At 37.1% G+C, this 27,859-nt stretch overlaps 1 protein-coding gene across 1 annotated transcript in view; it reads right to left on the reverse strand.

Moving 5' to 3' along the window:
- The window catches only part of NBAS (NBAS subunit of NRZ tethering complex), a 388,176-nt gene that overhangs the window by 23,347 nt on the left and 336,970 nt on the right, over positions 1-27,859 (reverse strand). Inside the window, exon 49 of the mRNA XM_032172256.2 lies at positions 452-591. Within this exon, the coding sequence (XP_032028147.1) occupies positions 452-591 (140 nt within the window). The remainder of the gene's footprint in view (positions 1-451; positions 592-27,859) is intronic.

Below are 27,859 nucleotides of genomic sequence, written 5' to 3' on the forward strand. Positions count from 1 at the left end.
ATAAAATCAGATAACATCACCTTCCCTTGTAGGTGTGTTGTGTGAGCGACTGATAATATATGTAAATTGCACATAACTGTGTTCTCAATAAGTAGGAATTATTCATTTATTCCATTTGGATTCTCAAGTTGGCACTGTAAGCTGTGTTAAGACAGTCAAGAAATTTCCTGGTGAAAATACTGAAACTACATTGTTTTTGTTGACATCATAAATCAGATATTATCAAGCATTGTCTGATACTTTTGAATAAAATATTAGAGTTTAGGGGCAAGGAGAAACGGAAAGACATTGCAATATTTCAAAAACAATTTTAAATTCCTCTAAAGGTAAATACTGACTACGCATACATATATAATTATTCTTTCATTGGCTCTTTGGAAGGTGCTACATTTTTAGGGCTAAAGTCCAAACAAAAGAACTCTAATTAGGCTAATTTTATGTTAATACTTACACATATTCACTTTTCATAGGTGGCCAAGATTGCAAAAGTAAAACCAAGTGCTGAAATTCAGCCTCGTGGTGACTAGATTCCAGGAGTTCCATGAATAGACAGTAGCGGTTCTCTTCATTCTCAATGTCAGCTATGTCTAACTGGAAGAAGAAATACACACTTAAAGCTGGTGGCAAAGGCTACTGAATTGGCTTATAGAAGAATTCTACTTTATTTTAATTAACCTTTATTTTGAAAATTTTTTACAATGTGTTAAGATTCAACATCAGAAAAACAACCAACTCAAAAGCTCTAAGCCTTACTCAATTTCAGATTATGTTAAAATTGTTTAGAACTACAATCAGAGGAAGGTTCTAATTAACTTTAACAAAATAAATTCAAACAAGCAGACTTCCACAGAACTGGCTTGTTGGCATTTAATACACGTTAAGAGACTGAATTGCTTTATTTGAAATTGTAATATTTCACCATCCTCAACATTAGGTGAATTTTTTAAAGTTTAAGTTATCCCACATGAAATCCTAATTTTCATTAGAAATGAAATCCTAATCTTCATGTTGTCTAGAAAATGTCTCTAATTTGAAATGATTTTACTAAAGTGTATCTGTCATAGAACTTTTTTGCTATAAATCAAAATAGAATAAAATATCCTTTATTTATACCTCTATTTCGAATGCAAAAGTAGTCTCTGCCAAATACAAAACACCCATTTTTCCTTTCATTGAATAACTAAATGGTTTTTCTTTTACATTGAGGCAGTCCTAAAACAAATCACATCTTCAATGTCTCTGTGGATGAAAATGTATGCTATTTTAGGTTAAAAAACAGTTTTAAGCATAAAAATAAGCCAAAGTCTGCTTCTCTCATTTTCTAGCCTCAGCATAGATTCTTTATATTTAGGTACACAGACATTCATGATGATGAGTTCATGATGATTTGGGTACACAGACATTCAGATGATGATACCTTGAAAGGATAATGAGAATGAATGGTTACCTGTATACATGTTAAATTGTCTGCACTAATGCATATTTCCAAAACATTTACTTTAATGGTCATTCTGGCTCTGATCCCAAGAAGCCATCTGAAAAAGTCACACCATGAATTCTGCATTTTACAAAAGTTGCTATGTACTATGAAATTATCGCTAATTGCTATGGGAAGTCTTGTTCACACAGTGACCCACCAGATCCTTCAAAACCTGCCTTAAAAGCCCATGTCGTTCTTCTATGGAATAATAGCCTACAGCCATTTTGTAGCTTTTTTGAAATAATTTCATAATACAGTCAGTCAGTTTACCCTTACAGCAGTTTTGTGTGGAGGACAGCACAGGTTATTAGCAATCTCGCTTTACAGATGAGGAAACAGGCCAACCATCCCGGTGGCATGACTAGCAAGTGACTGAGCCAAAATATCACTATAATCAGATCAGGATGTTCTGAAACTAGAGGATTCAATAAGCTAGATAAGCTTTTGATAATAGGGTTGGACCTCGAGTTGGGAGTTTGGCAATGTTGCCTTGCCTATTTATAAAGAAACTTAAAAAACCAAAAACAAAAACTCAAGACATCCATCCATCTGTAACTCTCCGACCTCACCACCTTCAACTTGTCTCCAGCCTCAGGGTCTCTTTGAGGTCTCCTGCATACGTAAAATCATGCACACTCCCATCTCAGGCATTCTGATCTGTTTCCTCTGCCAGATACCCTCTCACCAGATATCTGAGTGACTCACTCCCTCCTTTCAAGTTTCTCAAATGTCACCTATCAAGTCAAGGCCTTGTTCAACTGCCTTACCTACAGGAGCACTGCTCCATACCTGTCCATCTTCTTCACCCTGTTTCATTTTCCTTCTTAGCACTTACAACTACATGACATGCTATGTATTTACTTATAGCCTTTCTTCTTCCATAAGAAATGTAAGATTGCCTTTCTTGTTCCATAAGAAATGTTAGCTCCTTGAAAGAAGAGGCTATTTTTTTTTTTTGGCCACTGGTCTATCTCAACTCCTTAAAATAATACCTGCTATAGAGTACATGCACGGTAAGTACTTATTGAGTGAATTAACTAGTGAATGGACATACATATGAATGAATGAGTGAATCAATGAAGATAATTTGTCACTTATAAAATAATTTAGTATAAATTATATTAAATACAAATGGAGTTGCCATAAATTTGTGGCTAGTTTCATTATTAGAGATTAATGTAAGATTTAAAAAGAAAATGATATTGCCAAAAGAAAAATTACTATTAAATTAAAAAACAGGACAAAACATGGCAGGTTTGCTAACATTACATCTACACAAATGATACTTTGTGACTGTTATTTCACTAAAGTCCCTCTGTTTGGGCATCATATCTGAAAAATGGGTTCCAAAACTGTTGAAATCTCACAAGTTCTGCTAGCCTTTTCTTCCTGCAGGATAATGTCTGTCTACATGACAGTTTATTTGCAGGAAAGGTTTGTACTTAAGAAGTATTTAAAATCCACTGTAAGAAATGTTTCCAATGTTCCTAGCAGTGTCAATATTCCAACTACTATAATGAAATGCAGTGTAATTAATAACAAGTAGTTTCTCCTTTTTATGAAATATACACTTTATATGGGTTATTTTCTGTATGTGATGCCCTGTATGAAAAGGAAGAGATTAACAATAAAAGAATCATGTTTTCAATATCATCTAAATTTATTCCTTTTCAGAAACTGTAATATACATTTTGAGGAAATAAACTATATCATAAAGGAAGAAAAGAGAACAGAAACTATAAGTTAAACCTTTATATTTGTTTTTATACTAGTGTGCAAATAATAGTTTGCATGTTTAAAATGCATTTGATAAATTATTTTTGTATAGCACCTTTCTCACATGTACACAGTCTTTTTAAGAGTATGTCTTTGTCAGAAAATGTTTTCTTCTAATGTCCACTAATCATTTCAATTTTTAGTAACTTACTTTTCAGAGCCTTGACCCCCATATTTTAACTAAAAATGTGAAAAATACAGTAACTTACATAATTATCCATTTTGTGCATGCATGCTTGCATACTCCATCATATCAAAGGGTTTCAAGTCAAGTTACTCAGCTCTTAAGAAAGCAATTTTAAATTTGCTACCACTGTAGCTGCAAGTTTTACCTTCTATGAGAGAAGAAAATTGGCCTAAAAATGGACTTCAGCACATATTTTAAAAACATGATAAAGAAATACTTGGTTTGATAATTGTTACATACCTTAAAATATAACGTGCTAATCTAAGATTGTGCCCACATACTAAAATATCTAAAAAACGAATGTTAATATTATCTTCTTTATTACGTCCTTTAAGATTTTTTGCAATAAATTCTGGTGAATTTTGAATTTTTGAGAAGAAAATGGGCCTAAAATTAGCCTTGAGCATATATTTTTAAAAACATAATAAAGAATATACTTGGTTGGATAATCATGATATACTTTGATATATAACAAGTGTGAATCTAAGATCTGTGTCCACAAATTCAAAAATTCAAAATGAATTTTCATGTAAAGAAAAATAAAAGGTAAACATATGTAAAGGACTCCCAGTCTGAACAACATGGCTTATCCACTTCTCTCTGCTCCTCCGCAAAGCACAACTATAAACTATAAGAGTCATAAAAGAGACAGTGAAGGGAAAATTCTGAAGAGTGGTAAAAAGAAAGTACACTAGGCTGGAGTTGCAAGCCTGAAGAACATGGTATTCAGATATCTTCTGTCTCTCCAGCCAAAAAAATAAAAAAATAAAAAATAAGAAGCCCACCCAGACCTAGTATTTCCGAATTCTGGACCTAGAAACAGAACAGAGCTCAAGTAGGCCCATTTGCACTCAGAATCCCAGAAGAAAAGGAGAAAGAGGGTAAAACTAAAAAATATTATAAGACATATCTAAAAACCTCCAAAATCTGGTAGAAGACACAAACCTATACATTCAAGAAGCTAAATTATTCCCAAACAGGACAAACACAAAGAAATTCATGCCAAGTTACACCACAATTTGAAACTTGAAAAGTAGTTAGAAAAGGAAAAATTTTGAAAGCAGATAGAACAACGTTACCTGTAGGAGAATATTAATGTGAATAATGGATTTATTATCCAAAACCATGGAGGCCAGAAGGAAGTGTCACATTTTTGCAAATGTTGAAAGAAAAGAACGGTTAACTACAAATTCTTTATCTAGCAAAGCTACTCTTCAGGAAAAAAAGAAAATGAAAACATTCTCAGACAAAGACAAATTAAAAGAACCTGCCACTAACAGCCCTCATGTTAAATACTGGCTAAAGAAAGTTCTCCAAACGGAAAATGATAAAAGAAGGAACTATGAAGTATCACAAGGAAGAACAAAAAGAGCAAAAATATGGGTAAATACAATAGACTGTTCTTTTCCATATACATGTTCTAAATCATATTTGATGATCAGAACAAAAGTTGTACACCATATGATATTCAAGACAATAATATTTAAAAGTGGGGAAGGTAAAGGGACTGACCCAAATATGGAGGTGAGATTTCCATATTACATGCCAAGGCTAGAATATCCACTCCTGCCACTCTTGTTCAGCACCATACTGAACGATCTAGCCACCACAATAATGCAAGAAAAAGAAATAACAGACACATACATTGGAAAGAAAAAATAAAATTCTATCTGCAGATAAACTGTCTATATAGAAAATTCCAAGAAATCACACCCAATAAAACAAACCCTAAAACTAAGAAACGAGTCAGGAATGTCATAGGATACAAGATCAACATACAAAAATCAATCACGTTGTTATATACTAACAATAAATATGTGAAAACCAAAAATAAACATGTATTATTTATAATAGCTCCAAAGAAAATAAATTATTTACATGTATAGCATCTGCTATGGTTTGAACGTCCCTTCCAAAATTCATGTTGAAATTTAATTGCCACTGTGATAGGATTAAGAGGTGAGATATTTAAGAGGTGAGTAGGTCACAAGAGTGATGCTCTGAATGCATTAAGGCTCAGCTAGGGCCTGCGTTAGTTTTACTGGGAATGGGTTCCTGATAAAAAGGAAGAGTTCCACCCTGCTCACTCTCAAGTTGCCTGCTTGGCCTTCTTCCAAGTGTACTTTAGCTCCTTTCATTCTTGCTCTAAAACCTGTTAATACACTCTCACTCATGCTCAAACATTTGCCTCAGCCTCTCTCTGCCTTATACCCTTTGGATGAGTTCTTTACTTAAAGAAGGCAAGAACGGAGTTGCTACAAAGCCATATGGATTTGCCATTGCTAACATCTTGACTATGGTGCTGGTTATATGAACCTATACAGGTATAAAACTGTATAGCAGTAAATACACACAAACACACACAAATGAGTACAAGTAAAACTTGAAAATTCTGAATAAAACCAGCAAATTGTATCAATGTCAATATCCTGGTTGGATATTACACTGTAGTTTTGCAAAATGTCATCATTAGGGGAAACTAGGCAAAGTGCACCAGCAATCGCTCTGTATTATTTCTTACAACTGGATATGAATCTATAATTATCTCAATAAAAATCTAAATTTTGAAAAGGAGGATGAAAATGAATGCAATCAGAACAAACTTCACAGAGGAAAATGCTTATACAAACAGAATGCAGAAAACAAACTATATCATGATGTAAAAATAAAGATGAATAAGGAGGATACAATTTGAGGGGAAAAATCCCTATACATGATGTGACATAATTTGTACAAAGCATGCAGCAGAAAAATGGCTACATATATATTTAATAAAATATTTACATTTGGATGACAGATCTGTTGGTGATTATCACTTCTATCTGCCTTTTGGTACTTTTCTTGGTTTAACATGCATTGTTTTCATAATTGGAGGTTTCTGTTTGTTCGTTTAAAGAAAGAAACATACACAAGAACCACAGGAAACTGGCATGCCTGTTTAACAGATGGGTCTGTATTTGGTGACTTATCCTTCCTTTATTAAACCATAAAATCACTTTATAAATGATCAATTATGGCAAAAACGAAACAAAGATATAACACCAAACAAAATGAAATAAAAAACAGGACTTTTCCAAATCTACTGACCACTAAGGATCCATTCCCTGACCTCAACTTAAAGATAAAATTAAGAAAGCTTGCTGATATCTTAGGGGTGGAGTAGAAAGCAAACTAAGTTTGAATTGTAGTCAACAGTGTTATAAACAGGTCTCAAAGCTGTATTAAGAACCCTCACAATTTAGTGGCTATTAGGTGGGACTGTACAGAGGCTTCCTCAGTGACAAAGGAAAGTATAAACATATATTTTGCATAGCAAAAATCATACAATCCTAGTTTTTCATTCCAACCCTCATCGGCTCACTACCCCTTGCCACTTATTATAATTCCTAGGTAACCTGGTGCAAACAGCCTAGCCTATGTCTGAGTTTCTTTATCTGTAAGATGTGCTGATGACATCTACTTCACAGGGTTATATTCATTCAATTTCACAAATACTAACTGAGCATCTACTTTTTGTACTAGAGATACAGTGACCGGAAAGATGACCATTCAATTTGTGAGAATTAAGCAAGACAGCGCCTGAGAAATTAGATAGACAGATGATCCTCAACTAATGATAAGGTTATGTCTTCCAGTCCTACGAGGAGTTCTCTGTCTCATGCCACACACCACGGAAAGGGAAATTCTAGCTCTCTCTTGTTACTCAGCTTCAGTTCTAAACATCTTGCCCCAATCTACTCCTTGTAATGGTACTTCCTCCCATTACTATGTTCCTAATCTGTAACTTGTCCATTTGCCTATGTTGACCTACTTTGATATTAAGGACTTAATGTGTTCCTCTGCCTACAACCATTTGAATTACCCCCATCTCAAACATCCCTCTCAATTCAACTCAGCTTCTGGAATCAAAAAGTCAAATGCTCTCCATGTTCCCTTTTAGTTTTGCTGAAACTGCAAACTGTTTTGCATATGATTATGCAAATGCAGATATGATTCAAAGGGAGGGTCTTTTTCCATGAGAAGTAGATTATGGACATTGGCAGTCTGGGCAAATCAGTTGTCTTCATATGCTGTGAGACATATAAAAATGAACATACACAAAGTAGACATTTTTATTCTCTTCATTTAGATGGTCATATAAACCACAGGAAGAAAGTGTCAGTTGCTCTGCAAGCATAGTTAACTTGGATATTTAAGAAAAGGCCTTAGCTCTCCAGTAAATATTTGGCAAATGAATGCTCATTTATATATTTAGTTTCACACAAATGTTTAAGGTATGCATATATCATATTTTATGATCTCCACTTTAATACACAAGTACCTGATTCAGGTGGTAGTTAGAAGGCTTTTACTGTAACACATTCAATCTGATAAAGGTCTTAAGAGACATATAGTTTATAGTGCTATAAGAAGAGAGAAGTTAACTTGAGATCAGGAAGGGGACAAGGTGGCACACGAGAAAGGATTTGAAGGAAGAGTAGCATTTGGACATGCAGAGGTAAGGGAAAAAAGAGAAGACTGGGTAGAGATGAGGGGAGTCAATAGAGGGATGCTGAGTAGTAGTTTGTGGCTCATGAAGGTAAACTGTGGTTGAAGCGGTAAATAAAGTGTGCTGTGGCCACAACATGAGGACAACTACACGCTTGGGAACACTGTGTATGTTCCAAGGGTTGAAAATATTGATGCCAGTTCCTCAGTTTTAGCTATAATTAAATCCTAGTGGTCAGCAGGGAATATGGAGCAAAACAAATGATCAATATACATTTCTTGCAAAATAGCACAATACAAATGATAATGTTATCTACTTATTTTCTGAAAGATATCTTTTGCCCAATGCATGTGCATACGATAGCTAATATTGCTCATTAAGAGTTAGAAAAATTGGCCGGGCTCAGTGGCTCACGCCTGTAATCCCAGCACTTTGGGAGGCCGAGGCAGGTGGATCATGAGGTCAGGAGATCGAGACCATCCTGGTTAACATGGTGAAACCCCGTCTCTACTAAAAATACAAAAAAATTAGCCGGGCGTGGTGGCAGGTGACTGCAGTCCCAGCTACTCGGGAGGCTGAGGCAGGAGAATGGCATGAACCTGGGAGGCGGAGCTTGCAGCGAGCCAAGATTGTGCCACGGCACTCCAGCCTGGGCGACAGAGTAAGACTCCATCTCAAAAAAAAAAAAAAAAAAAGAGTTAGAAAAATTAACCTTAAGTTGAAGAAACAACTATGTCATAAATCTAACAAATTATCTGAAAAAAATTAGAGAAGGAAATATTGCCCTAAGATCACAAATCACAAAAGATGAAATAAATAGGTCTCAGAGGCTTACTGAAATTGTAAGAACATGTGATTAGTATGAATATTACAGAAATTTGAATTCTCCAAAATACTTGAAAATAAGGCACGTGGCTTAGCATGGATGTGGACCTAGAAAAGAATCAAATTCTCTCTTTGCTGGAAAGTAAGATAGTACCTATAAAATATATATGTTCCAAGCATCTAAATATATTTCATAAATGCATGAGGAGTACAGAGAACTCATTAAGTCTCCAGACAATTACAATGGGAAATTACTATAGAATATATTTTAATGTGAAAATTACAGGTAGTTATCAAATGCTTAACGTATCTCACTACAGGAATTATAAATGATAATAGGTAAATTTGATTAATACATGGCTTTCAAACAGTGATGACAATACAGAAAAATGTTTATTTTGGAGACATTACTGACCTTTTTGAGACTTGATTTTTCCTCTTCCATAGGACAGAGATAACAAATACTTATATGATGATTGCGAATATTAAATAAGATAATGGGAATAAAGTAGCTGGCAAAGATTGGTGCATAGTAGGCACACAGGAAATGATAGGTATTACTTACATTATCATCCACATAATGTGCCAAACATTGAAAACAGAAAGCTGGAATTTTTTTTTTTTTTTTTTTTTTTTGAGATGGGGTCTTACTCCGTTACCCAGGCTGGAGTGCTGTGGCATGAATCAGGGCTCACTGTAGCCTGAACCTCCCGGGCTCAAGTGACCCTCCCACCTCAGCCTCCTAAGCGGTTGAGACCACAGGCACATGTGACCATGCCCGGCTAATTTTTTTATTGTAGAGATGGGGTCTCCCTATGTTGCTCAGGCTGGTCTTGAACTCCTGGGATCAAGTAATCCTTCTGCCTTGGTCTCCCAGAGTTCTGGGATTATAAGCATGAGCCACTGTGCCTGGCCAAAAGCTGGATATTTGTTATGATTACTTCTACTAAGAATTATGTCTATAGACTAGATAGGACAGGAAAAGAAGACAGACAAATATGTCTGTTTTAGGAAAATAAAATTGTAGGTTGATTTTCATCTCTTTTTAAAATCTCATTTACTTGTATAATAAATATGGTATTTCAAATGACTCTTAAGCATGCCTTCCACAGCTTAGTGAAAATAAACAAAATAAACTGCTATTTTTTTTACTACATTTTCTTTTACTTTATCCTTTTCCCCAGTGAACAAAAAAGTAACATATACCTCTTTTAACATCCTCATCCCTTCCACAGTGAGTGTCAAACGAAATCCTGGAGGTGAAAATGTCAAATAGTTTACAGGCACCTGTAATAGTTAGTGATTATTTCATACTGACACAACTAACAAAACATCCTAGGATTTTAGAGAACAAAATTCAAATGTGACTCAAACATAAGAATATTTTTTTCCGTTTTGTCTCTGAAAGCACTGTTTCTCTCCTCATTGAATTAGGTGACTTTAGCCCCTGTTGTGTACGTCAATTTGTCATGTAACTGCAGCCTTCTTATCAGACACAGAGTCACTGTCCTTGAAAAAGTGAACTAAGTCACCTATTATCAGTAGAAGACAGTCTTAACCTCAAATTTCTCTATGGCTTCTGGAAGTGAACACAAATATCTTAAATTAAGGTACTTCTGAAATATGCATCTTCCTATAGGTATTGACAGTTGCTTATTTTAGCTTTAGAAATTTACAAATATGATGTAGTTATTAATACATTTAGAAGTATTTTATAAATAGAAGATTTACAAACATGAAGAGGATTATTCCTGGCAGTAGTGACAGTAACCACCATATTCTTTTTAAAAAAATGTTTTTTACTACTATTTTATTACTCCAGGTAACTCACAGAATAGTAATCACCATACTCTTACCTTCCATAAGAATTGGTAAGCTGTTAGCCTGCTCCTAAGAGACTCATATAATGAAACTTGATTTGAAGTTGCAAAATAACTGTGCAATACCGTTCATGAACACAATAAAGTCATACTGAGATGTCGTATGCAGGGCTTCAAAAAACAGAACGAACAAAAATCCTCAACTTCAACAGATATACAGAAATATCAAAAGGTGACAGAGTTAACCTCTAGCAATACCAGACCTCTGCCTGTTAAAGCCACTTCTTTGATAAGGTTTCAGGTGGCCAATACTGCCTGTTGTGTCTACTGGATTGAACTAATATCTCTGTGGAAGGGAATTTTGAGAAGACCAAAACCAGTCATAAGCTGTTGACTACGAACATTCTCCACCAATCTAAGCAGTTCTTAGACCACTGCTTGGCACAGCAAGTATTTAATAAACAATATTATGACTATTAGTTATTTTTATTAATTATAGTCTGAATTATTGCTATTAGATAAGAAAATACAAATATAATATAGTCTATTTTTGTCCATTTCTGGATATTTTTGGATTTTATTAAATAGAAAACATCAAAGTATGGAAAATAACTAAAGTTTAAACATTAAAAGTAAGGGTGCTATTTTCTGCTTATTCTCCCTTTTCTATGGAACTAAAAAACAGATGCAGATATGGCAACAATTTTCTAAATACTTGACCTTGCACAGCTCATATAAGGCAAAATGTTTTGCTGAGACAGTCTGAAGGTTCAAACAATTTTCCCTAGCTCATGCAAGGGTGAGAAGATCTCCTGCACAGAAAGGGTGTCCTGACCAGGAAGAAAGAGATGAGAGATTGAACTCTTTCCCACTTTTGGTTCTAGGTCTGGTGATCAGCAAAAACTTTTAGCTGTGCTTCTCTTCAAAGGCAGAGTAAGAAAATGAGTGCATGTTTATAAACTGCTTAAGAATAAATGGTTTTCAGCTGCCACAGAAAGTCTCTCCTAGGGCACTGCAAACACACCCTTGGGATGGGGAGAAACCCAATGAAAGAACAGGAATGTAGGCTCCCAAGCAGCCTACACATCCATGGGTACAGAAACATATCTAAACACATAAGAGGCCAACAACTGCAATTCAGAACCACGCTTTAGAGCACCCTTATTTTATTATACCTGTAAACATAGAAATTACACAATAAAACATGCCGTAATCACTCCCCATAAGTGCTGCTAACACTTCAATACATAATACATATTTTTACATGACTAAATATAGTTTATGAAACACTTAAAAACATATAAGGGGAAATATTTTGTGTTAAAATAAGAAGAGGAAAGATTTTGCCTTATAAATTTTTTCTCTAGGACAAATAATCATATCGTGCCATGTGACCCCCTATAAATACATGTGTTTGTTTGTTTATTTATTTATTTATTTAGAGATGGAGTTTTGCTCTTGTTGCCCAGGCTGGAGTGCAATGGCATGATCTTGGCTCACTGCAACCTCTGCCTCCCAGGTTTAAGTGATTCTCCTGCCTCAGCCTCCCGAGTAGCTGGGATTACAGGCACCTGTTACCACGCTGGGCTAATTTTGCATTTTTAGTAGAGACACGTTTCTCCATGTTGGTCAGGCTGCTCTCAAACTCCTAACCTCAGGTGATCCGCTTGCCTCAGCCTCCCAAAGTGCTGGGATTACAGGCGTAAGCCGCTGCACCTGGCCATGTGTGTTTATTTTAAACAGCTGCTATTGAAACTAAGGCCATACTTTGCTTTGAGTTAAATTTGATGAAGTTTTAATCAAATAATTCATACAGCTGAAAATTTTTTCACTGTAGTGTATTATTCAGACTCAGATTTGAATATTGGCCCTGTCACTTAATAGCTGTGTAATCACATAAAAATATCTCTCTTAATCTCAGTGCTTTCATATGTAAAAATAAGGTAATAATACCTAACTAGCAATATCAGATTACTTTGAGAATAATAATATAGCATAACACATGACATACCATACAGACATACACATACACCTTTATATGTATCTAACACTGAGTTAACACTGAGCGTCTATGGTAGCTACGAGTATGAATAGTTCATAGTTATATATCATTCTGCCATATTTTAGCACTGAGATATTACACAAATTTCTTAACCACTTTGAGTCTATTTCCTTATGTGATGAATGGAGTGATGAGATCACCTATGTTACAGGGCTATTACAACGTTTAGATGAAATGATACATATATGAAGCCTAATGTTAAGTCCATGGAAGGCCCTCAAAACATGGAGCATGCAGCATCTTCACAGCTTAAGGGAAAAGAGATTTCTGTTGTTACTTCTAGAGTTTTAATTTTGACTCTAAGTTTTATTCCAGTTAGAAATTATACAGGGAGACTTTAGGGTAACAGAAGAAACTGGCAACCAATGAATTATGTCTACCTATATTTTCTCCAAATATAAAATAGAACAACAAGAACAAATAAAACTACACAAAACCCACACATTCAGCACAATTATAGACCAAGCATGTCCAAACTTCAAAATACCATAAGGAAAATGGAAAAAAGCACTAAATCCCAGAGAATGATCTCATATTCCATGTTAATATTTCACATATTCAAAAAAGAATACCTGAAATCAGTAATAGGGCAAAACATGTAAAAAGAAAAAAAATGAACCTAACTGTACTAATAAGTGAATAAGATAATCATACTGAAGGTGGCATGTGTGTGTGTGTGTGTGTGTGTGTGTGTGTGTGTGTGTGTGTGTGAGAGAGCAGGGAGGAGGAGGGAATTCAGTGACTTTGAAAAACATAAACCAGATAAGCCAGGTGCAGTGGCTCATGTCTATAATGCATCCAGCACTTTGGGAGGTTGGGGCAGCAGGACTGCTTGAACCCAGGAGTTTGAGTCCAGCCTGGGCAACATAGTGAGACCCCATCTCTACAAAAAATATACAGTTAGCCAGGCATAGTGGTGCATGCCTGTGGTCCCAGTGACTTGGAAGGCTCAGGTAAGAGGATCCTTGAGCCAGGAGGATGGGGCTGCAGCGAGCCACATTTGGTCAACTGCACTCCAGCCTGGACAACAGGGTGAGACCCTTTCAAAAAAGAAAAAAAGAAAACGAAAAAGGAAAAGGAAAGAAGTATTAGTACTCTTACTTGAAGTCCAAAGATAAAAAGAGCTCTCAAAAATATTGTATTCTACCCGGTAATTTCAAAATTTATATGTACTCCAGGATTGAGCAAATATATAAATACATTATGAATAATGAACCCAAGTTTCTTATTGACAGAGAGAGGAGTTTACAAATAAGAAAAGGGAGAAGGCTAGAATAAACTCTGTGGGACTGGGCTGACATTAGAAGTAGCAATAAAGAGTTATAAATCATGCTGCTGTAAAGACACACGACACGTATGTTTTTGCGGCACTATTCACAATAGCAAAGACTAGGAACTAATCCAAATGTCTACCAATGATAGACTGGGTTAAGAAAATGTGGCACATATACACCACGGAATACTATGCAGCCATAAAAAAGGATGAGTTCATGTCCTTTGTAGGGACATGGATAAAGCTAGAAACTATCATTCTGAGGAAACTATCGCAAGGACAGAAAACCAAACACCGCATGTTCTCACTCATAGGTGGGAATTGAACAATGAGAACACTTGGACACAGGGTGGGGAACATCATACACTGGGGCCTGTCATGGGGTTGGGGGAAGGGGGAGGGATTGCATTAGGAGATATACCTAATGTAAATGATGAGCTAACAGGTGCAGCACACCAACATGGCACAGGTATACATATGAAACAAACCTGCACATTGTGCATATGTATCCTAGAACTTAAACTATAGTAATAAAAAATAAAAAAAATTTAAAAATTAAAAAAAGAAATAGCAATATGAAATTACAGAGTAAGATATAAATAGAATAAAACAATAAGTTAAAAAGCCAGGGAATGAAGTTAAGCTGTAGAGTTTTTATTAATTTTCATTTTGCTTGTTTCTTTGTTTATGCAAACAATGTTAACTTATTATAAGCTTAAAACAATGAGTTATAACACAGTATTTGTAAGATGCACGGATAACCTCAAATCAAAAAACATACAACAGACACACAAAAATAAAATGCAAGAAATCAAATCATACCACAAGGGAAAATCACCTTCACTAAAAGGAAGACAGGAAAGAAGAAAAGAAGGAAGAGAAGACAACAAAACAAAACAAACAACAACAACAACAACAAAACAGCAGGAGTAAGTCCTTACTTATCAATAATAACCTTGAATGAAATGGACTAAATTCGCCAATCAAAAGACAGAGTGGTTGAATAAATTAAAAAAAAACAAGACCCAATGATCTGTTGCCAGAAACATGCTTCACCTATAAAGACAACATACGCTCAAAAGGGGGGGAAAAAAGAGATATTCCATGTCAATGGAAACCAGGAAACAGCAGGAGTTGGACTGGCTCTGTGTCCCCACTCAAATCACATCTTGAATTATAATCCCCACATTTTGGGGAATGGCCTGGTGGGAGGTGGCTGAGTCATGGGGGTGGACTTCCCCTTTGCTGTTCTTGTCATAGAGTTCTCACGGGATCTGGTTGTTTGATAAGTGTCTGGCACCTTCCACCCCCTCTCTCTCCTGCTGCCTTCTGAAGATCTTGCTTCTCCTTTACCTTCTGTCATGATTATAAGTTTCAGCCACGTAGAACTGTGAATCAATTAAACTTCTTTTCTTTATAAATTACCCAGTCTCAGGTAGGTCTTTATAGCAGTGTGAAAAAGGACTAATATAGAAAATCAGTACTGAGATAGTGGGGCACTGATATAAAGATACCTGAAAATGTGGAAGCACCACTGGAACTGGGTAATGGGTAGAGGTTGGAACAGTTTGGGTTCAGAAGAAAACAGGAAGATATGGGAAGTAGGAAACTTCCTAGAGACTTTAAAGGTTTTGACCAAAATGCTGATAGTGATATGGACAATGAAATCCAGGCTGAGGTGGTCTCAGATGGAGATGACGAAGTTATTGGGAACTGGAATAAAGGTCACTCTTGCTATGCTTTAGAGATCTGTGGAACTCTGAACTTGAAAAAGATAATTTAGGGAATCTGGCAGAAATTTAGAAGCAGTAAGGGTCCATCCAAGATGTGACCCGGTTTTTTCTGAAAGTGTACACTCATATGCATAAAGACAGAGATGGTCTGATATTGGAACTGACGTTTAAAACGGAAACAGAGCACAAAAGTTTGGAAAATTTGCAGCCTGACCATGTGGTAGAAAAAAAAAAAAAAACCACTATCTGAGGAGAAATTCAAGCCAGCTGCAGAAACTTGCATAAGTAAAGAGAAGTCAAATATTAATAGCCAAGACAATGGGGAAAATGTCTCCAGGCATATCAGAGATCTTCATGGGAGCCCCTCCAATCACAGGCCCAGAGGCCCTAGGAGGGAAAAATGGTTCCATGGGCCAGGCCCAGGGCCCCACTGCTCTATGCAGCCTTGGACATGGTGCCCTGCATTCCAGCCACTCCAGCTCCAGCTGTGGCTAAAAGGGGCAAACGTAGAGCTCAGGCCATTGCTTCAGAGAGTGCAAGCCAAGCCCCAAGGCTTGGTGGCTTCTACATGATGCTGGGCCTGCAAGTGTATAGAAGACACAAGTTGAGTTTTGGGAGCCTTTACCTAGATTTCAGAGGATGTATGGAAATGCCTGGAGGTCCAGGAAAAAGTCTGCTATAGGGCTGCAGCTCTCATGGAGAACCTCTACTAGGGCAATGCAGAGGGGAAATGTGGGGTTGGAGCCCCCACGCAGAGTCCCGACTGGGGCACTGCCTCTAGTGGAGCTTTGAAAAGAGGGTCACCATACTCCAGACCCCAGAATGGTAGATTCATCTACAGCTTGCACTGCGCACCTGAAAAAGCCACAGGCAATCAACACCAGCCTGAGAAAGCAGTCATGGAGGCTGTACCCTGCAGAGCCACAGAAGCAGAGCTGCCCATGGCTTGGGAGCCCACATCTTGCGTGACCGAGCCCTGGATATGAGACATGGAGTCAAAGAAGATGATTTTGGAGCTTTAAAATTTAATGACTGCCCTGTTGGGTTTCAAACTTGCATGGGGCCTATAGCTCCTTTGTTTTGGTCAATTTCTCCCCTTTGGAATGAGGGCATTTACCCAATGTCTATACTCCCATTGTATCTTGGAAGTAACTAATTTGTTTGTGATTTTACAGGCTCGTAAGTGAAAACAACTTGTCTTGTCTCAGTCTCATTGAGACTCTGGGCTTGTGCTTTTCAGTTAAGGCTAGAATGAGTTAAGACTTTGGGGGACGCCGGGCACGGTGGCTCACGCTTGTAATCCCAGCACTTTGGGAGGCCGAGGTGGGCGGATCACGAGGTCAGGAGATCGAGACCACGATGAAACCCCGTCTCTACTAAAAATACAAAAAAAAAATTAGCCGGGCGTGGTGGCGGGCGCCTGTAGTCCCAGCTACTCGGAGAGGCTGAGGCAGGAGAATGGCGTGAACCCGGGAGGCGGAGCTTGCAGTGAGCCAAGATTGCGCCACTGCACTCCAGCTTGGGCGACAGAGCGAGACTCCATCTCAAAAAACAAAACAAACAAACAAACAAAACCAACACTTTGTTATAAATGAAGTTTTGTTGCTGCAAAAGAAATAGCACTCGAATAAGTGTAAGGGATAAGAGTTTGGGGCCGGGGGTGGTGGTCATGTTGTAATCCAGCAATTTGGAGGCCGAGGGTGGATCACACGGTGAAACCCCATCTCTACTAAAAATACAAAAAAATTAGCCAGGCGTGGTGGCGGGCGCCTGTAGTCCCAGCTACTTGGAGAGGCTGAGGCAGGAGAATGGCGTGAACCCGGGAGGCGGAGCTTGCAGTGAGCCGAGATCGCGCCACTGCACTCCAGCCTGGGTGACAGAGCGAGACTCTATCTTAAAAAAAAAAAAAAAGAGAGAGATTTGGGAAGGGCTGGGATGGAATTATATGCTTTGGCTCTGTGTCCCCACCCAAACTGCAACTCAAATTGTAATCCCCATGTGTTGGAAGAGTGGCTTGGTGGGAGGTGATTGAATCATGGGGGTGGAATTCTACCTTGCTGTTCTTGTGATAGAGTTCTCATGAGATCCGGTTGTTTGATAAGTGTCTGGTGCTTCCCCCCTTTTCTCTCCTGCCACCTTTTGAAGAAGGTGCTTGCTCTTCATTTGCTGTCATGGTTGTAAGTTTCCTGGGGCCTCCCCAGCGATGCAGAACTGTGAGTTAATTAAACCTCTTTTCTTTATAAATTACCCAGTCTCAGGTAGTTCTTTACAGCAGTGTGAAAATGGACTAATATAGTAACTAAGACAAAATTGATTTCAAGACAAAAACTATAAGAAGAAACAAAGAAGGTCACTATATAATGATAAAAGGGTCAATTCAGCAAGAGGATATAACAGTTGTAAATATATATGCACCCAATGCTTGAGCACCCAGATATATAAAGCAAATATTATTAGAGCTAAAGAAAGAGATAGGCCCTGTATTAGTCCATTTTCACTCTGCTGATAAAGACATACCCATGACTGAATAATTTATAATGAAAAAGAGGTTTAATGGACTCAGTTCCACGTGGCTGGGAAGGCCTCATAATCATAGTGGAAGGCAAAAGGCATGTCTTACATGGCGGCAGGCAAGAGAGAAGGAAAAACCAAGTGGAAGGGGAAACCCCTTATAAAAACACCAGATCTTGTGAGATTTATTCACTACCATGAGAACAGTATGAGGGAAAGTGCCCCCGTGATTCAATTATCTTCCACTGGGTCCCTCCCACAACATGTGGGAATTATGGGCACTACAATTCAAGATGAGATTTGGTTGGGGACACAGCCAAACCATATCAGGCCCCAGTACAATAATAGCTGGAGACTTCAACACCCGACTTTCAGCATCGGACAGATTAACCAGACAGAAAATCAACAAAGAAACATTGGACTTAATCGGTACTATGGATCAAATGGATCAAATAGATATTTACAGAATATTTCCCCCAACAGCTGGAGAATATACTTCTTTTCCTCAGCACATGGATCATTCTCAAGGACAGACTATATTATAGGTCACAAAACAAGTCTTAAAACATTAAAAAAATGGAAATATTATCAAGCAGTGGCCCAATGAAGAAATGAAGAAGGAAACTGAAAAATTTCTTGAAACAAATGATAATGGAAACATAACATACCAAAACCTATAGGTTACTGTAAAAGCAGGACTCGGAAAGAAGTTTATAGCTATAAGCGGCTACATCAAAAAAGGAAAAGAAAAACCTCAAATAACCTAACAGTGCATCTTAAAGAGCTAGAAAAGCAAGAACAAATCAAATATAAAATTAGTAGGAAAAAAGATATAATGAAGATCAGAGCAAAATAAATGAACTGGAAATGAAGAAAACAATATGAAAGATCACTAAAACAAATCATTGGGTTTTTTTTAAAGATAAAACTGACAAATCTTTAGACAGATTAACTTAAAAACAAAAAGTGAGAGAAAACCCAAATAAAACCAAAGATGAAAAAGGAGACATTTCAACCAATACTGCAGAAACTCAAAGGACCATTAGTGGCTACTATGAGCAACTATATGCCCGTAAGTTGGAAAATCTAGAGGAAATGGATAAATTCCTAGACACATGCAACCTACCAAGAGTGAACCATGAAGAAATCTAAAACCTGAACAGACCAATAACAAGTAATGAGACAGAAGTCTCCCAGTAAAGAAAAATCTGGGACCGGATAGCTTCACTGTAGAATTCTACTACCAAATATTTAAAGAGGAATAATACCAATCCTATTCCAACTATTCCAAACAATACAGGAGGAGGAAATGCTTCCAAACTAATTCTACAAGGCCAGTATTACCCTGATACTAAACCCAGACAAAGACACATTAAAAAAATAAAACTACAGGCCAGTATCATTGATAAATCAATACTGTTAAAATGTTCCTACTACCCAAAGCAACGTACAGATTTAATGCAATTCCTCTCAAAATGTCAATGACATTCTTTAAAGGAATAGAAAAAACAATCCTAAACTTTATATGAAGTTACAAAGACCCAGAATAGCCAAAGCTCTGATGACCAAAAACAACAAAACTGGAGGAATCATATTACCTGACTTCATATTATACTATGGAGCTATAGTAACCAAAATAGCAGGGTAGTAATATCAAAAGAGACACAAACATCAGTGGAACAGAATAGAGAACCCAGAGATAAATTAAAGCATCTACAGTAAACCCATTTTTGACAAAGGTGCCAAGAACATACATTGGATAAAGGACAGCCTCTTCAATAAGTGGTGCTAGGAAAACTGGATATCCATATGCAAAAGAATAAAACTAGACCTCTATCTCTCACCATATATAAAAATAAAATCAAAATGGATTAAAGACTTAACTCTAAGACCTCAAACTATGAAATTAGTAAAAGGAAACATAGAGGAAACTCTCCAGAACACTGGACTGGGCAAAGATTTCTTGAGTAATACCCCACAAGCACAGGCAACCAAAGCAAAAAAGGGACAAATGGAATCACATCAAGTTAAAAGCTTCTGCACAACAAAGGAAACAATCAACAAAGTGAAGAGACAACCCACAGAATGGGAAAAAAATATTTGCAAACTACCCATCTGACAAGGGATTAATAACCAGAATATATAAGGAGTTCAAACAACTATAGAAAAAAAAATTATCTGGTTAAAAAATGGGCGAAAATCTGAATAGACATTTCTCAAAAGAAGACATATAAATGGCAAATGGGTACATGAAAAGGTGCTCAACATCACTGATTATCAGAGAAATGCAAATCAAAACTACAATGAGATATCATCTCACCCCAGTTAAAATGGCTCATATCCAAAAGACAGGCAATAAACAATGCGGACAAGAATATGGAGAAAAAGGAACCCTCATGCACTACTGGTTGGAATGTAAATTAGTACAAAAACTATGGAGAACAGTTTGGAAGTTCCTCACAAAACTAAAAATAGAGCTACCATATGATCCAGCAATCTCTTTGTTGGGTATATACCCCAAAGAAAAGAAATTAGTGTATCAAAGAGATAGCTGCAATCCCATGTCTATTGCAACACTGTTCACAACAGCCAAAATTTGGAAGCGACCTAAGTGTCCATTAACAGATGAATGGATAAAGAAAATGTGGTACATATACACAATGGAGTACTATTCAGCCATAAAAAAATGAGATCCTGAGATTTGCAACAACACAGATGGAACTTGGAGGTCACAATGTTAAGTGAAATAAGCCAGGCACAGAAAGACAAACTTCACATGTTTTCACTTATTTGTGGGAGCTAAATATTAAAAGTATTGAACTCACACAGCTAGAGAATAGAAGGATGGTAATCAGAGGCTGGGAAGGGTAGTGAGGGGGTTACAGGGGAAGTGGATGATTAATAGGTAGAAAAAAGAGAAAGAATAAATAAGACTTAGTATTTGCTAACACAACAGGATGACTATAGTAAAAAATAAGTTAATTGTACATATAAAAATTTCTAAAAGTATAACTTAGATGGTTTGTAACACAAAGGATAAATGCTTGAGGTGATACATGCCCCATTTATCTTGATGGGATTTTTATGCACTGCATGCCTGTATCAAGATATCTCACATAACCCAAAAATATATACACCTACTATGTACCCACAAAAATTAAAAGAATAAAAAGATAAAAAATAAAGAAATGCAATGTGCAACCTATATTAGATGTGGACACTAGTATTTGAATTATGTGTAAATTGGATGATAGTATTGAAACAATGTAGCTTTGTTATCTGAGATGTTAATATTTAATGAATCTGAGTAAAAAGTACACAGAATACTTCGCATAATTTATGCAACTTTTTTGTAAATCTCAAATTTCCAAATGAAAAGTTATCTCCAGTTATTCTATTTCCTCTACCAATGCCCAACATTCACATACTTTTATTTTTCATGACAATTTTTTTTCCTTTTCCTTCAACGTTTTTCTTGCTTATCCGTAGGAGGATTGAAGAGAAGATATTGTTGTGCAACATGTTAACTAAAGATCATCACTGCTGAGATCATTACACCTCTAAGCAGAAGGCACTTGGACATGATTAGCCCATTACAAAGCCCAACTGAGACTTGACCTGAACCTGGGAAAAGGGTACCCAGAGATGGTGGTAGAGCAGACCTCATCCAGTGACATCTGCTGAACTCAAGTTTACTTCCTAGGAAGTGGTCACTGTTAACTAGGACACATTCAGGCCATGAAGAAAGGATGCTTGTGTGAAGGGGATAAACAGAGCCTCCCTATATCTCCACTTCCACCTTACAAAAAGCAGAATTAAAACATACTATAGTATGTTCAGAATTAAAACATACTAATGACTTCCCTGAAATTAGTGTCATTTGCCACAAAAGTGGATTCTCCTCCTGCATGTGCTAATAAGTTGAGCAGCACCACCTCCTCCTTGTAACTTAGGCAAAAATCAGAGGCAAAATAAGCTCTTTTCTAAGCCCCCATATCTAAGCAGACACCAAGTCCACAGATACTAACACTTTACACTTTCTTTTCTACCCTCTTGTTTGTTCGCAGCTAGTACCAAGTTTAGGGCCAGTACAGGCAATAAGACCACTGCTTTTGTCTTCCAACTGGCATCCCTCCAGCCAGACCTCTCCAGTCCATTGTTCATGCAGAGACCAGAGGGCTTCTCCCTAAACATAGATCTGTTCATGTTGCTTCTCTGGCCACACCCTTCTGTGTTGCCTGAGCAGCACAGAAGTCAAACCTGAGCGTGATACTTGCAGCTCTCCAGGATCTGGTCTGCTTCCTTTCACTTTCTTCTTTTGGTGGCTGTTGTTTTCATACCATACACCAGCTGGGCTGAACTCAGTTTAAGTGTCACCTCTTCAGAGCAGTGAGCCTTTCCTCACTGCTTCCAGACACAGTGGCTGCATGCCCTCCTTTGACCCCTGTGTACTGTGCAGACTTTTATCACAGTGCCTGATATGTTTGGCTGTGTCCCCACCCAAATCTCATCTTGAATTGTAGTTCCCATAATCCCCACGTGTGGTGGGAGGAAACTGGTGGGAGGTAACTGAAGCATGGGGGGAGTTTCCCCTATGCTATTCTCATGATAGTAAGTTTTCACAAGATCTGATGGTTTTATAGAGACTTCCTCCTTCGCTCAGCTCTCATTCTTCTCTTTCCTGCTGCCATGTGAAGAAGGACCTGTTTGCTTCCCCTTCTGCCATGATTATAAGTTTCCTGAGGCCTCCCCAGCCCTGCAGAATTGTGAGTCAATTAAACCTTTTTCCTTTATAAACTACCCAGTTGCAGGCAGCTCTTTATAACAGTGTGAGAACGAACTAATACAGTATTCTAAATCTTTAGGGTATCTACTTCTTCTATGTTCTCCACTGGTGTAGAGGTCCTTCACCAATTAGGTCCATTTACTGGGACCAGAATTAGAGCTTTATAGGTATTAGCCTATTTAATTCTTACAACAATTGTATTGTATTATTATTTCCATTTTTTAGACAACGAAATTGAGGTTATGAGAGATTTACTAACTTTTCCAAGCTCACAGAGCTAGTGACTGGTGGCCAAAAAGTCCAAACATTTTACTATCAATTGCCTTGTCTATTTTTCTGTCCCTAGAGTGTAGCGCAGTGCATGTCAAATGACATATGCTTGAAGAATATTTGGTGAATATTCCACATATATTGCCCTGTTCAAACAACAGTTATTAGGCATGGCATTTTTCAATATTTTAATTAAGCAGCAGTTAACATATATAGTACTATGTATTGAGACAGTGACAAATGTAAAAGATGAAGCAACGTCTTCTATTCTCTGTCAAACCCCTGATTTCTCATCTCTAATCAAATATAATCCACGTAAAGTCATAGTGGGAAGAGGAAAAGACTATGCTTTACGTAGTCAAATGCTATTCAAATATCAGTGCCATATATTTCCCTGGAAAATAGGAAGAAGTGTAGTACAGGGCCAAGAATATAGGTTTTAGAATCAGACAGAACTGGTTTTAGTTCCATGTATCACCTTAAATTGGTCATGTGACCTCATTTAAAACAGAGAGGATGGTAAGCACTTTGCAAGACAGTTTTAAAGATTAGCGCATGGCACACATTCCAGGGTTCCTTCTTTTGCCCCCAGTGATGCCAATGGCGAGAGGGCAAATATTTAAAGGAAAGAACCCACTGCTCATAAACAGAAACTCTCAACATCTCCAAATATTTGCAGGACCAATTAAAATGGATGTTCTGTCAACTTTAATCATTTTAGGAAAAAAGACACAAGGAGCTATATCCTAACATTTCAAATCTCTTGCTCATATTGGGACAAACATGCTGTGACATGAGAAGTAACTGGCTGGTCAGAAATCATTGTCAGCAAACTATGGCAAACTAATAAAAATAAAATAAAAGCACCAGGCCACTCTATAAGGAAATCTTCCCATTATTCCAAGCAAATCATTTTGCTTGCATGTCAGGGGGAAGTGGCATGGTCTAATCCTTCATCATTAAGGGCAAGAACATCAGACTGAAAGTCAGGAGTCCTGGTCCTGCCATTTTAAGGGTGACCTTGGACAAATTTTTAAAGATTTGATATTCATTTATTCAACAAATATTTATTGAGTGTTTGTGAGATCCCTCTTCTCAGGGAATTTATATCCTAATGGAAGAAGAAAGAGTTCATATAATAAACAGACAAACATAAGGATAGGCGGGAAAAAGTCAGCAGACACTGGTGAGTGATTTGTGGAGAATTAAGACAGCAATAAAATAGACAGTGACTGAGGTGGTTAATTTAGGCTGTATAGTCACTTTAGAAAAGGAAACATTTAAGCTAAAATATGAGGAAGGCAGTTCTCCTTTCTGGACTTCTGTATCCTTTTCTATAAAATATGACTGCTGAACTGAGATGCTTTTGAAAGTTGCTTCTAGTTCTAGGAATCTGTGATTTCATGGCTCGGATATATTATATGATATGGATGTGTGCACATACATTTTTAACTTCAAATATTATCCTAAATTTGGTTAAGTAAATCATGACAGTGAGTCTTAGCTTTGGAGACATTTAAGGTAACAGTAAATTACTTGTAAGGGTCCAAATGTAGCTTGGCATACTGGACTTTTGTGGCTGTTCTCTGGGCTCTGAGAGGGAAGGGCATATTTTACTAATATTTTGGAAATATAGTCAAACTGGTTTCTGAAAAGAAGGATTAATATGTCCCTGCACATTTCAAAATAGGCAAAATACATGCATTTGTAATAAGGTTAGAAATTGTCTTAAACTAATTCTTTTGGTGATCACCTACAACCACAAATTCAGACATACTGAAATTTTAAAAGGTAAAACTAAGCCACATGTTCTTTTTTACATAAAAATGGGAAAAAAGTTTGAGGTGATACGGTATGGGATTTTTTTAAAGGAAATAATCATATTTTGCCCTATATTTTTCATGCACCAGTTAGCTAGAAAATTACAAAAGCTGAAAAACTCAGATAAACCGTACTATGAGGATTAACATAACACATTCATCCCCTCCCCCTTGTCCCCATGTCCCTCTCTTTTTCCCACCCACCCCAAGCTGGGGCATATTTCTGGAATGGAAATAAAAGCCTCTCAAACTGTGAGGCTTGAAAAATGAGGGCCTCTGAATTTTTAATTCTGTTAACTAATCATTAGAAAACTAGAAATTACTGTCTCTCTGAGAACCAGTGAGGTAGCGAGAACCAGAGACTCTGTGTTTAATTTTGCAGGAGCTGGCTGGTTTCCCAGCAACACATCGATTTGTGGGGCCACTACTTTGGGCACCTCGAAGATAATTAAATACTAAGTCTCTCTCTGATGTATGCAAAGTGTGCCTAAGAGGGTTGGCAGCCACAGTGAAGGTAGCAGTCACACATTTTTTGGTAACTGAACATTGCAATATCACTATCTATTCTTATCCTTACTCTGTAAGAACTTGTCTCTATCCTTAATATCACCCAAAGTATCTCTGAGAATGAAGAAGGGGACAGAGAGAAAATGAAAAAAATGAGAGCTTACACAGTCAACGCTTGGGGATCTTCTAGGTGTTTGGGATATGGAGATGCAGAGTGGAGTTTAATGTGTGTGAGAGAAATGATGAGGGGAGCACAACATCCTCTATCTCCTCTAGTTCAAGCTTCCATTTTATACATCGAGCAGCCAAGCACACAGATGAAGAATCTTCCCCCAAATTCTAAAACTAGTGGTAGAGAGAGGATGGTCACACACAAGTATGTGTCCACTAGTGCCCTGATCTTTCTACTACTCCAGTGAAAGGTAACACAATTTTTGAAAAACAATAATTTAAGAGACAATTTAAACTACGGGCATAGTTTTGTAACATTCCAGAAGTTGTTGGTGTTTCCATTCTAAACGCAATACTTCTGCATTCACTCACCAAGTAACAAGAGGTTATTTATAATTATAAGTCATATTCCCCCATCAAATGCACCTGTCCTTCAAAATAGATTTCAATCAGTAATGCCAGACAGACATCTTTAATTTCTAAAGGAGGAGGGGGACACTCACTGATTTACTTCTTGGAGAAGACTCTAGATGAGTAGCATCAGTAAGCCAGTGTGGCTTTCTTATTTGTACCACCAAATATTCAACAAATCCATTTCATTACCTACCAAGAACAGGGAAAATGCTCTTACATAAGGGGAAAGCAGAGAGGAGAGAAAACAAAAAGAGTGAGGGGGATATGAGACGACTTGTATTAGAGTCATTCAGAGACTCTTGGGAGAGATTTCCTAGAGGGCCTGAAAAAGTTTGCACCACCTCAGAAGAAATATTGATTAAACGCAGGTACACATGGATTTGGCAAATGAGACAAAATAGTTTGCACTCATAACAATAAAGTCAAGTCAGTTTAGAAAAGTGCTTGAGAAAAAAATCTTAATTACAAGCCAAGTTGCCTTAAGTTCTGCTTTTGGAAAAAGTTAAGCTATCGAGGAACTAAAATCTCAAAAATATTCAGAAATCCTTGAACTCATATAAAAGTTACAACTTGTTTCTTAATTAGAACATCGAGAAAAGCTTAAAAGAAGAAATAGCAATGATACTTATATTATTTATGAAGAGCTTGGGTTCAAAGTGTATGTTCCTGTGTTTTAACATGTCAGATAATATGGACATTTTCCCCTTTTCCCAACTTCTACACTGTTTCCTCGTATCTTTAGAATATTAGGAATGTGACATAACATACAGTGAGGCTCTAACCAGAGAAATCAGCCTCATCATCCTGGCGAGAAGATGAAACTGACTGAGGTCGAGAACTTAAAAAGTGAAGGTAATGAGGAAAGTACATAACTGTAGTCACATTCATTTGCTTCAGGACCAGAGTCAGAACCTAAAGTTCCACATAGCAAAACTAATGTGACCTAATTTAGGGTTTACCCCAGGGATGCCACATGAACCTTCATGTTTGCTGAAAACAAGCACATCTCTAACTTCTATGCCCCATACCTGGAATAGAGCTTGCGGCCTATGCCTTTGTGTTCCTAGCCTGCTCTTTAAAAAACACTGCAAGTGGTTTCCTCAAGTAATTCAAGGCAAAATGTTGAGACTGAACATGTTAAGGTCACAGTGCTTCAGAGAGAGTATGATTCTGATATTCATGACTTTTAAACTACAATCCACTTCAGTGATTTGACAAGAGTAGAGAATCTTTGATAGGTCTATCTTTTTTGAATCTCAATTTCTCTAACTCTGAAGAGCAAACAATAGTATTGACCTCTTCATCTCACAGAGGGAAATAAGACTGTATCTGATAATAATTAGAAAGATATTCTGTGATGGGGCCCAAAATATTCTTAAAATCTGATTCATTTGTTAAAAGAAATGTATTGTTCTTTAGATGTAGTAATAACCATATAAATTATAAACTTGCTTTAAAATTAGATGGTAGAATGAGTTGGAGTTAGACCTCTAGGAAACTCTTTTGCAATGGGGATTATCTGGGAAGTCCTAGTTTCTAACAATTATTGACATGATGGTCTAACCCTGCATGCTAAAGCATGTGATTAAGGTTCCCGACTCCTGGACCCTATGGCCTCAGGGTGCATCAACTTAGAATTTAAGCCAAATTTCAACAGCCACCATATTTCTTTGATTTAGGAATTAGCATTCTTATTTATTCAATCAATAAGGATTTAAACTCTGAGTATGTGCAC

This window comes from Hylobates moloch, unplaced genomic scaffold (assembly GCF_009828535.3).
Source record: "Hylobates moloch isolate HMO894 unplaced genomic scaffold, HMol_V3 SCAFFOLD_13, whole genome shotgun sequence".
Lineage (NCBI taxonomy): Eukaryota > Metazoa > Chordata > Mammalia > Primates > Hylobatidae > Hylobates > Hylobates moloch.